The sequence below is a fragment of the Gymnogyps californianus genome, chromosome 21 (genome assembly GCF_018139145.2).
Source record: "Gymnogyps californianus isolate 813 chromosome 21, ASM1813914v2, whole genome shotgun sequence".
Taxonomy (NCBI): Eukaryota; Metazoa; Chordata; class Aves; order Accipitriformes; family Cathartidae; genus Gymnogyps; species Gymnogyps californianus.
Window position 1 is genome coordinate 6963679 of NC_059491.1, and position 12229 is coordinate 6975907.

Consider the following 12229-nt stretch of genomic DNA (forward strand, 5'->3'; position numbering starts at 1 on the left):
TGCTGCTGAGCTATTTTGTAATCCCCAGCTGCACTGGTGGGTCTCCATGACTTGCCGGCGTTCCACCCACTCACCCACCCACCGCTGCCAGAGGTCCCGTGCTTTGCTGAGCCACTGCCAAGCACCCATGCAGCGAGTGCAGCCCCTGCCAGGCAGCTCAGCTCTGAAACCGCCCGGAGGGGCCAGCGCCGGAGCTCAGAGCATCCTTCGGCATCCTTCGGCATCCTTCTGCTGGGGAGCGGCTGGCCGAGGGCAATGGCTGTGGACTGGTTCAGATCAAGTGGGACCTTGCACTTGGTTGATGCTGAAAACAGCTCCTTAGGGATATTTCAGCCCAAACTACACTGAAAACAGTTTTTGCAGCGAAGTATAACCAGACAGCTCTGCTCACATGGATGCACCTTTGGGGCTCACCCCTTCTCTTAGCAAGACCTACAGCACCTACGTCGTTACAACCCAGCAAACCTGCTCCCGGGTGGGGAGAGCTGGGCTGGAGACCACCACAAATCAGAGGTATCCGTGCACGAAAGCGAAGTTACCGCAGCACCATCATCCCTCTTGTTTCTACATGCCACGAAAGGGAGCACTTCACGCATAGTTTGCAGCGGAGGATACGTTAAAACAGGAGGGTGGACCAGAGTTAGATTTTTGTCAAAGTTTAGATATTGACCCGTGAGATGAAGATGAGGTCATCTTGGAAATAGCTGCAGCATGTCAGCCGTGTTTGACTGCGTGAGTTTTAGTGGCTTCGTCCGCCTTTCAGTTGCATGGACTAAGCCCAGCCAGGCGGGAGATGGGCGACAGTTTCTGCCTCTCAGATGACAGACGTGGTTCAGCAATGGGCAGAAACCCTCCCAAATTTGCACTGAATCCAAACGGTTTTATGTTAAGCAGAGACCCTGAAACTCCTGGGTAACTCCACTTACAGTTTTATAAAACTAAACAGCAATCGACTGCCCTCAGTAGTCAAGAAAGCAGAAACCAAAAAATGTTAGAAGTTTTGGGTACTTTGCAGCGGGAGCTCATCACTGACACCGATACCTGCTTGTGAAAAGCTGGCTGCTGACGTCGTCCCCATAAACATTTATATATAGGCTGAATGTACACAGATTCATTGGATTGCTGTAATTCATTAAACAAATGTTGGGTTTAATAGAGCCGTGTATAAAGACTGGTGCCATAGATGCGCTCAGCTGTGAAATATGCTGTGGAAGTCATTTGTTTGCAAGGGGTCTAGAAATCTGCTTCCTATTAACGTAAAACGGGTTTACTGGAGAAAAATCTCTGGGATCACATTTTTCTGTCAATTATCCCTTCTCAGTGGGATTCCTCGAGGTTTGCGCCGGGTAACTGAGATGTGTCTAAGCTGGGGGGTTTCGATCTGGGGTTTGTTTTGATCCATTAAGCTTGTATCTCGCCGCAGTGATGTAATTCCCCCGGTCCGAGACACTTTATAAACATTAATGGGTTTGTTTCCGCGGTCCCGAGGGATGCACGGCACAGGAAGGTCACCGGGACCCTTTCACCCGCACAGAAACGGAGATGGGGAAATGTGTCACTGCAGCATCGCGGGGAAAAACAGAATATTCACCCAATTTTTAACCTGTCCATCCTTAGCTCTGTTTAATCTCGTTTTAATAACTTATGAACTACAGCACTAGCATTTCAGCTACAGCGCAGCAATAACACATCAGCAAGGTTTGCGTTAAGATGCTGCTATATACTCCAACTGAGGAAGAAAAGAGTTGGCACCCAGTATTTTAAGAGCGAGAAGGGGGGTCAAATGCAGTTATAAATACACAAACAAAAATGTGACCTTTGTAGAGGAAAAAAAAAATTGTAGACATTAGCAGCTATTGTAACTTGGATGGAAATTACTTAGCGGAGATGTGCTACAAGAGACTATTGAACTCGGGGCACGCTGTGCTTTTTCTGGGGATTGCTGCTGAAGTTTGCTGGTCTCTTGGACCGCGTTTTCTTGGTGAGCTTTTCTTTGCTGATGAATGGCCATGCAGATGCCTCCGGTGACATTTGGGAAGGGCCAAATTGCCGCCGCTTGCACTGCAGCGTGCCAGGGCGTAGCGAAACAGAGGCGCAGATCAAAAATCCCGTCTTTGGCAATCTTTTTTCCAATCACAGAAGGTCAGATTTAGAGGATGTACTCAAAGAAGCTGGTGATACTCGCAGTCTTTTCAGCTGGGAAGTGTTACTGTAAGCAGAGATACATGGAGCAGATGAGAAAATAATGTAAATATACCGACAGAAGGCAATTTTTTTTGGTGGAAGTGAGACACAAGCAGATAAAAAGCGATCAGCAGAATTTACATAAGCCTTCACCATCTCAGAGGTCATCATTCTGCAGGATGACACATTGAAATTCATTTTTATTAAATTCTGGCTGATTATTTAATTGGAAAAGAAAGGATTTAATTGAATCAAGTCAAAGGGCCATATTAGATTACGTTCAACCTTAACCCAAAAGGCTTTTCCCATTTTGTTAAACCGGTTCCTTTGCATATTGTACATATTAAACTATAAAAAGTGGTAATCTGAATAGCAAATTAAAGTGTTTGGAAGGCCTGAACAGTACTTGTGTGCTACTCAGCCCTTTTTCATCTCCTAAACATTCTCATATTCCCTTTACTGCACTCCTTAGGTTGAAACAAGAGCAAAGACGATGGGTAGTATTCTCAAATCTTCCTCCATCCGTGTTTATGCCACCTATGTATTCTTGAGAAACAGCCTGCCCGGATGGGATGCTGCTACTAGAACATGTTGCCCAAAATTGAGGAGTTTTTTCAGGTTTTCAAGGCTACCCTTGCACCGCCTGAAAAGGTGCTGAGCGTAGGTAAGGCTGAACGGAGACTTGGGACTTGTTGGCATTGACTCAGGTTTCCCGCGTGTCCTTAGGAGATATTCCCGACCTCTCTGTGCCTCATCTGCGTGGCCAGGGACTCCCATCCCTTAGGGACAGGGACTTGCTGCATAGCTGTCAAACTCCCAGTAAAAGCTGGAATTAAAAAAAAAAAAAAGCAGCAAAGCAATTTTGGGAAATAATATGTTTCTAATTTTGGCTATTTAATTAGCTTCTAATTTAATTTTTTGCTAATTCAAAACTAACATGAGAAAGGGAACGAGGCCCAGTGCGTTTCCTAACGCTTCATTTCATCCCAATTTTGAGGATTTCAGCAAAGGCTTGGCCTTCCGAATGGGAATCCGCCCAATCCCAAACAATCCTCAGGTATCGCTCTTGGAACGCGCGCCCTGGCGATGTTTTTAGTCCTTCCTTCCTTCCTGAAGGCAGTTTTGCTGCCGGAGCAATGATCAGGACCTTTCTGCGGCTTTGTGGGTTACCCTTATCTCAGAAGCAGGGTGACAGCGCAGGCAGATTTGGGGTTGGGAACGCGTAGGGGCGCGCACACGCGACAGGGTGCAGGATGGAGAGTCGGCATCGCTGCCAACCCGGGTACATCACGCCGCTTTAACGGCACACGGCCAGCAAACCCCAGCCACCCTCACGCTGGAAATCCCTTCGCTGCCCCGTGCTCGTGCCTGCACCGCTTGTTTTCTGCCGGGCTCGAGCTCTGCCGGCTGATATCTCAGGATCGCTGCGGCATCACGCACTCTTTCCAGGCGGAAGCTCGGAGAAATCAAATCCTGCTTCGAGAGATCGAAATCAATTTTAAACGGACGCAGTTGTTTCCTAGCAAGGACGGGAGGAGGTATGGGGAAGGGGAGAAAATCTTTCAAGATATCTTCAGGGAATCTCAAAAGGACTTAAAGTAATAAGGAAGATTTTTTTAAAGTCAGGTTATTAATTTACAGATGAGTCCACAGCCAACTTTAAGAAACATATTTCTTAAATAGCACACACGCTAATGTAGAAATTCTTTTGCATTGGTAAATTAAAAAGATTCCAGCGCTGCCAGTATAGCAACTCAACTACTCTATTATTAAGGTTAGATTGAGTAAGAAGCATAATTTGGACTTTGCTTCAGCAGCTGAATGTGTTCTTGGAAGGCTCAAATCAGTTTTAACCTGATTTTTTTTTGATAAAAATAATGTGCCACTACTTTAAAGCTGAATTCCTTTTTGCTGAAGCTGACATTTTATTCAAGTGCAATGACTAAGTTTTGCATATATGGTACTGCGATTGCACATTCAGGTTATCTGGTTACATACATAATTCTCTCATTTGCAAGCACAGTTTGCAGCAAATACTCATGCAAATTAGGCATGAAACTGGGCATTTATCTTAATTAGAATTCAGTTTCTATATATATACTTAAAGAACTTTATCTCATTCAGAGATGGCTGTATAGATGATGAAGAAAGAATTTCAAGAATTGCATTTATTCTCCTTGTGGGTTGTTTGTCCGCCGTTTGGGAATTCACTAAGGAAAAGAGACCTTTCTGCCGATATTCCAAGTGCCCTGGCCCAGCGTTGGTGGCTGGGTTGCAGACACTGCTGAAACTCTCAGTCAAAAATGACTTTCCCTTGAAAAAGCCACTGTACCATTTATCTGAATACTAGATTTTCTTTGTTTTCCAAAGTCCTTTTACAGATTACAAGGTCTAGATGTCACTTAAGGACTCGGTCCTTTTCACTCTTGGAGAGCTGGCTGTACACACAACCCAGATCAGGTCTGAGGTTTTGGAGGACCCAGGCTGATCTTGGCGTTGTTTTTCAGCGGACTGACATGACAGATTTACCCGATTTCTGTTCCTAAATGCTGCCTGCGAACACTGCGTGCCAAACCCCTCTGCTTCTGCAGAGCCACATCCCAGCGCTCCCTGGGGACCGTCACTGCGCGGGACAATGACGTGCTTCTGCTTTATCCCATGTCAGCCTCTCCCAGAGTCATCTTTGCAGCCCTCCGAGAAGGGAAGCCCTTTTCTATCGTTTTTGTTGCATTTTGGCTAAGGTCTCTGCAGTGCCAGCGGTGATGCAGAAGGAGCATCCTGAAGTTGAAGGAAATGCCCCAAATTCTCAGGTTGTTCAGCCAAAAGCCTGAGTTTAGGCAAATATCAGAGAGTTTAGCAAATTGTACAGACACGGGCAGGACTGTTTCCCCCTTTCCTTAGGGATTATGATTTTCTCTGGCTTTTCCCTTGGCGAAAGCCCTTCCTCACCAGCCCTGGCTCCCCGCTGCGCTTCCCACACCCACTCACGTTTCCGCAGGGCCCCTCAGGCTCCCACCCCGCTGCCGCGGGGGCTCCTGCCCAGTTCCTAAACCCATTTGTGAACTTTTCAAGGTGCACGTGGCTCAGGTGAAAACAGGCAGCGCTGCTGCCCGCAGCTTTCAGAAGCAGGGATGGTTCGGGGCGGTGCGGCCGTGCAGGCCACGGTTTCTAGAGCGGCACCGTTTCATTTCGGTGGGGATGAAGCCTGCCTGCACGGCTGCCTTGGTGAGGATCGCAGCTCTGCAGGCTTGCTGCAGCCCAGGCCCTGGCAAGCATGCAAGTGGATCCCTCCGAGGCATTGATAAGGCACAGGGAAACATCAGCGCTCCCTCTAGCAGTCGCCAGCGATGATACCAAATAATTCTCGATTTTTCACCCTGGGTTCGTGCCACATGAACCGCCGGCGTAAGGACTCTCGCATTAACCGCTGCTACAGCGGCGACAGCATACGGGTGCTCTTTCCCCGCTCAAAATCCTTCCAGGGGGAATTTTTGGAGCCGATTTTACCTCCACCTGCTGCATGCACCTTTTGGGTATGGGCAAGCACCGGGGTGAACCTGAGCCCAATTAGCAGAAAGGCACTTAATTAGTGGTATTTGCAGCACAGCGCGGCCACTGCGGCACGGCAGCACTCACCGCACCCGCGCAGCAGCACCAAACTTCCCGGGGGGTGGGGGGTTGGGGGGGTGTCTCGCTATAAATGCAGCGCTGCCGCGGCCGCCGCAGGGCTACCAGCCCCCCCCCCCCCCCCCCGCTTTGCTTGCCCGCCCCGCGCAGGAGGGACCCGCCTCCGCAGCAGACGCTGAGCGCCGCGTAACGCCGCGCAGCGCCGCGGATGCCCTCGGCCGAGCCGCGTTCGCCTCCGTCGCGGCCCTGCCCGGGCTGCCGGGGGGGGCAACAGGTAGGGGGCAACCCCCCCCCCCAACCCCCCCGCACAACCTGTTCCCCCTTACACAGCCCCCCTCCCCTTTGCTGCCCACTTGCATAGCCCCCTTTGCACAGCCCCCTCCCCGTTGCACTACCCTTGCACGGCCCCCCCCACTTTCCTTTGCACGCCGCTTGCAGAGCCCCCCTCGCACAGCCCCCCCTTTGCACCCCTCCTTGCACAGCCCCCCCTCCCTTTGCACCTCTCTTGCACAGCCCCCCCTTTGCATCCCTCCTTGCACAGCCCCCCCTTGCACAGCCCCCCCCCCTTTACACCCCCCCTTGCACAGCCCCCCCTCCCCTTTACACCCCTCCTTGCACAGCCCCCCTCCCCTTTGCACCCCCCTCGCACAGCCCCCCCTCCCCTTTGCACCCCTCCTTGCATAGCCCCCTCCTTGCACAGCCCCCCTCCCCTTTACACCCCTCCTTGCACAGCCCCCCCTTGCACAGCCCCCCCTCCCCTTTGCACCTCTCTTGTACAGCACCCCTCCTTGCATAGCCCCCTCCTTGCACAGCCCCCCTCCCCTTTGCACCCCTCCTTGCACAGCCCCCCCCTTGCACAGCCCTCCCTCCCCTTTGCACCTCTCTTGCACAGCCCCCCTCCCCTTTGCACCCCCCTTTACAGAACCCCCCCTCTCTCAGCCCCACTCCCCTTCGCCCCCCCCCCCCCCAGCCCACTCCCACTCGCGCCGCCCCTTCGCACAGCCCACTCCCACGGCTCCCCCTCAGGCAGCCCCTTCGCCCGGCCCCCCCCCCCCCCGCCCGGCACAGCCCCCTGCCCGCCCCCCCCCCGCGGCGGCGCACGCCGCTCCCGCTCTCTCACCTCTCTCCTCCTCTTCCTCCCTCCCCCAGGCCAAAATCCTGCACATGATGGACGACAACAAGCAGCTGGCGCTGCGCATCGACGGGGCGCTGCAGGCGGCGGGCCAGGAGGTGACGGCGCTGCGCGCCGAGCTGGCCGCCACCGGCCGCCGCCTGGCCGAGCTGGGCAGCGACCCGGCCATGGAGCACGGCCCGCACAGCGCGCAAGGTGGGTGCCGCCGCCCGCGACCCCCGCCGCCCCGGGGGGGGGGGGGGGGGGGAGGTGAAGGAGGGGGGGGTGGGGATCGTGGTAGGGGGTGGTGGGGGGTGGGTGTCCTTCCGCGGGCGCCGCCTGGAAACCGCCTCCATTCATTATTATTTGCCATGGTTTATTTAGTTGCGTTCTCCGGGGTGCTGCGGAGGGGGCGGGGGGGGGGGTGCCCGGAGCGAAGCCGCCGAGGGGCCGGTGCGTCCCGTCGGGACCCGGCTCCACCCGCCGCTTGCGGATTCCCCCTTTGATTTTTTTCAGCTGCCTCCTCATTCCCTGCTACTTCTTCGGCCTCTTTCGGCTCCACCACCCCCAGCCCAAGGAGGGGTCGTCGCCCCCCCCCCCCCACCCCGCTTCCCATCCCCCTCCCCATCCCCAGCACGTTGCTTAACTCGCCTCTTCCCTGCCCCCGTTGCCCTGCACGCCGGCTCTCCCCGGTACCCCGGCTCCCATAACCGGTTTCGTAATTCGGTAGGAAAGCAGCCATGTTACAGCCGCGATCCGGGCGCTCCGGCCCCGCCGCTCCCCCGCTGCCGGCGGGCCCGGGGCCGGGCTCGGTCCGTCCCGTCCCGTCCCGTCCCGTCCCGGGGCGCGTCGCCGGGCGGGGGTGGAGGGCAGACCCCGGGAGAGCTGGGTGCCGTGCATGGCTGCGGGGAGCCGACCCTCAAACGGCCAATACCCAAGGCATGCGTTTTATTAAGTCTGGGGCGAAAGGCTTGCGCAGACCCTGCGCCATGCATCCACCCTCCTCCCTCTGCCCTTACACCCCTAAAAAGTTGTCAGCAGGCCTGGGAGCGGGAGCAGCGGAGGCCGAGCGTGGAAAACGGGGTGCAGGGGGAGTGGGAAGTGGTTTATGCTCTTGGCTTTGTGTGAAGGTTAACAAACGGGGTCCGAATTGTTTCTGCAGCGCTCTTGACGGGGTCCGGCTCTCGCCTGGCTGAAATTCACTGCTTCCTGCTGATCACAGTAGTGCTGCCATCACTGTTACTTTAGAAACATTTAAATACAAATATTTATATATTTATTTACCAAATAATTGCAGGCTTGCATGACAATATAACCTGGAGCAGCCTTGGTGTCAGAGCAAAAATAGTGCAAGCCTTTCCCGATAACCGAACTGAATTTATACCGGCATGACAAAAACATCAGTAGCTGTTATTTACTTGTTACTTATTTACTGTGAGTATCTCCTGGTATGGTGGTTAGGTGTTGTTTAATAGTTGTGTTTGGTTAAGCTGTAGCTTTCTAAAGGTAGTGTTGCTCTTGGTGGGCATCGCTGCTCCCGGCAGGCTGCTGTTGCACCGCCGGTGTTTTGCTGTTCGTGGCATTAATGCAAATCGATTTAGAGGATTAATTTGTGGATTTGTTCCATCCAGCTTGTCGTATTTTGCTCTTTCGGTAGCGGGGGTGCGGTGTGTGAATTCTACCTGTTAAACAAACTTAATCCATCGTCAGGTGGGTTTGCTGGGCGGCCGGAGCTGGACCCAGCAGAGCTTCCCCGTAGCTGCGGGTACGCGGGGAGTAAAGTTATGTGTGCGGTCAGGTATTTCCAGAACTGATATGCATAGGTGCCCGTCGGTATAATCTGAACCGGACCCTGCCATATACTGCATCCAGGCTGCCGAGGCGCTTTCTTTTCTAAAAATCTGCTGAAAGGGCAGAAGGAGGAGGATGCCTTCATCCTCCCCCGCCGGAGTGTGGGCGGGTCAGGAATGCAGCTGGTGACGTGCTGTAGAGGGCATCAGCGGGAGTGTTGGAAATGCAGCCTTCCAGCTAGAAAAGCAGGCAGCAGGTAAAATCCTTCGGCTGCTCATGCCCACACCTATTGCGGTGGGTGTGCTCTGTGTTTTGATGAGTTTCCTCTCCAGGAAACTTTTGGAGAGAGGTGTGTGTTTTTGCAGAGGGGCAGTGCCTTTGTTCCCACAGCGTGCCCTGGCAAGGGAGGGATGTGTGTGTGGTTCTCCAAGGGCCAGGGCTTCTTTTTTGTTTTCCTCAGAGGTTTTCTAATCTGTTGAGTGAGGGGAAAAAACTCTTCTTTGGGTTCCTTTACTGTCAGCATGCTGGAAAACAGTCGGTACGCTGTAATGGTGCCGAAGAAATGCACTCTGTTCCCCAAAGTGTGCGTGTTTCTCCTTAATAACTGTGATTACATGTGCTTTGGAGTTGCAGGGTCCCAGTGGCGAAGAGCAGTCCCATCTTTGGCTGGATGCGAGAGCGGTACCTTTGGCGGCTGCTGAAGTTGCTGGAGGGTTCACTCCATCTTCCCACTCTTTAAGCTGGCAAATTTGGCTCAGCGTGCCAATGTCTAGGAGCTAGGAGAGAGGGAGCTTCCCTGACGAAGTGTGACTCCATGGCCTTGTAGCCGTAGATGTGTTTTTTTTCCTTCCCCACGAGTTTAAGAGGCTGTTATTTAAAACGTGATACAACCACGTACCACTGGCGTTGTAACAGAAGCCAATCAGTTAAGTGTTAAAATTGCATCTGAAGTGCATTGCATTTTTGTGCTTATTGAGGAGAAGGGGGAGAGTATTTGGTCTCCGCAGAAAACCCACTGATTAGATTCACTCTCTGTTTTGGGTTTCCTCCCTAAGTTTGGTACTATTGTTTATATACTGCCATAAATGCTCTCCTACATCACTCTGTGTTTGTACAGGCAGGCCCAAGATATCTGTAGTGAGCCTTATGCTTTTCCTCAAGGATTTTGAGACGGCGTTCAGAAGGATGGGGTGAAAACAAGCATCTCTGAAGAGCTCTGCTGTCGTGCGTCTTATAAGTAGGAGGGTTGCCAAGCTGTTTGATTTGCGCAGATACGTTGCAGGCAGGCAGGCAGAAGGCTGGTGAATTGGGTGGGCAGCCACTTACCTGCAAGCGCAAACGTGGGGTGTGCTGGTGGCACTCGGGTGGCTGATGGCTGTGCGGTGGGGTCTGCTTTGGTCCTGGCCGAGAAGCACGTGGCAGAATCGTCAGGTCCCTTTGCTTGTCGTGGGAAGGAGCTCGATGATCTCATCGCTGCAGGCAGGTGCTCCAGGTCAGTCCCAAGTCACGTGAAAGGAGGTAAATGTGTGCCTCCGTGCTATGCTCAGTCAATAATTAATACTGAGTTTGTGAAATGTGTTATTTGTATAATTATGGTGCAGCTTGAGACAGCTTGAGGTAATAACTCTGCCCCTTTTGTGCACACCGAGACCTTTCTCTGCTATAACGCGCTATTTTTGCAGCGGCGACGTACGCTTCAAGGGCCTGTTTTACGTAATTCGAAACAAAACTGGAAGAATTCAGCAAAGAGGGAGAGCAGGAGCGTGGATGGTGGGTGTGCGTAGGTAGGAATGAAGCTTGTATATTGTTACAGTTCTTAGCGTGAGTGTTAATCATTCGAACCTCTCAGTCCTGACAGTCTTTTTTAAACGGTGAGTTTGCTGGAAGGAGTACTTTGCCTGCAGCCTCTGTGCAAACCTGGATGCAGATCAGGGTGGAAGTCAATACTGCATGTCCCCGGCGCATAGCACAGCAATTACAGGCAGCTCTCGGTAACACCACGGGAGCCGTGTGTCAGCACCCTCGTGTTTGAATTCTGGTTTGAATTAATATTGGTTGAATTAATTGCAAGCAAAAGGCGTGCCTGTGCCCTGCGGTCCGGGTCAGGCTGCAGCGGCGGGGCGGGATGCTGGTGACGATGGAGGGGGATGCAGGTAGGCAGGCAGAGCATCGCGGCAAGCGCTGTTGCAGCTTCGTGGTCAGCTGTGGCCCCCGTTCACGCTGGGTGCACCTCTGGGCTCTTGGCTTAGGGTCTTTGCTGAATCTACGTCTGTATTTTCAGTAATTTGAGTAAAAGCAGTATCTGTGGGGAAATCCAAAGTTTGAGTGCAAGGGCTTGCCGTTGGTCCGTTTAGCCTCGTGTTTTTGCTTTAGTCTCCTTCCAGCATTAAATGGAAAACACCTTGATTAACGTTGGTAAAGTGCTTGAAGATTTAAAGCGCGATCAATAGCTAAGTGTTATTAATAACACCTTGCTCAGCATTTGGCTTATCTCGCTTCCTATTTCAGAGCGTCGGTGGCATGGGGTGGTCACTGTGTCCCAGCTCGCGTTGTGTGGAGCTGGAGTGCGATGGTGGGGATGGTGGTGTTTGCATGGACGCTGCCAAAATTCAGCTGGGAAGGGAGCAGGAGCTGCAGTCTGCTCCCGGAATAAAGGATTTCTCCTCCTGGCTTGCGCAGTGATCTCGGGCATCAGCAGCATAAGAAAGATTTCAGTCGTGTCTTGGCAGTTGGTGATGCCAAAGGGCCAGGAGGACCTTTATGCTCATGACAGCCTAAAATAGAGTTTTCTCTTTTTCTCTTTGATCTCTGTACACTTTCATAGCTACAATGCAAAGACTTTGACTTTTGGCCAGGAGGCAATCAGTTACCTCTGTGCTGTTGCTATTTTGCAAGTAATCATCTCGAGCTGTTGAAAATGTACCATTTTCATCTTTTCAGAAATCTTCTCTGCTATTTGTTCTTCCAGAGCATGAGAGCTGATATGGTAAAGGAACCTGAGGAATTTGGATACCTCAGTCCAGTTGCGTATCGGGAGCATTTCTGCACCACGCTTATCGCAAGATCGAGGTCTTGCTGTACTATTTCTCTTTGTAATAATTTCCTACTCTATTTACCTCTGTCCTGCATAGTTCATGGGGTGAGAGAGCAATTAGTTTCATGCTCTGAAACAGTTGCATGCACTGGGAAATAAGTTTGTGCGTAGCAGTATTCGCGTGGTTGTTTTAGACACAAGGAACTGGTTGCAGATAGCACTTCAGGTCCCCATTACATCTTGGTCTTTGAAGATGTTAATTTACAATATCCTTTCTGGAGTTTTCCTATTCAAAAGACCCATCTGGCATGGTTAGCATAATATTTAGATTATCTTTCCTTTAGGGCCTGTCCAGGGGGGGTTTGGTGAAGCTCCTGAGGATGAGTAAGCTCAAGTAAACTCTGAAGTTGAAGGAGGACTTAATCCAGGGTTTCTGACTCCCTGGTTTGTAGCATAACCATGAAGACATTTGGTGTTAGACT

The 12229-nt window shown here is 52.1% G+C and overlaps 1 protein-coding gene across 1 annotated transcript in view; it reads left to right on the top strand.

Annotated features, from left to right (window-relative positions):
- Window positions 1-5995: 5995 nt before the first annotated feature.
- The window catches only part of LOC127024774 (kazrin-like), a 94713-nt gene continuing 88479 nt past the window's right edge, over window positions 5996-12229 (top strand). Inside the window, exons 1-2 of the mRNA XM_050909443.1 lie at window positions 5996-6085; window positions 6961-7041. Coding sequence (XP_050765400.1) covers window positions 6020-6085; window positions 6961-7041 — 147 coding nt within the window. The 5' untranslated portion in view covers window positions 5996-6019. The remainder of the gene's footprint in view (window positions 6086-6960; window positions 7042-12229) is intronic.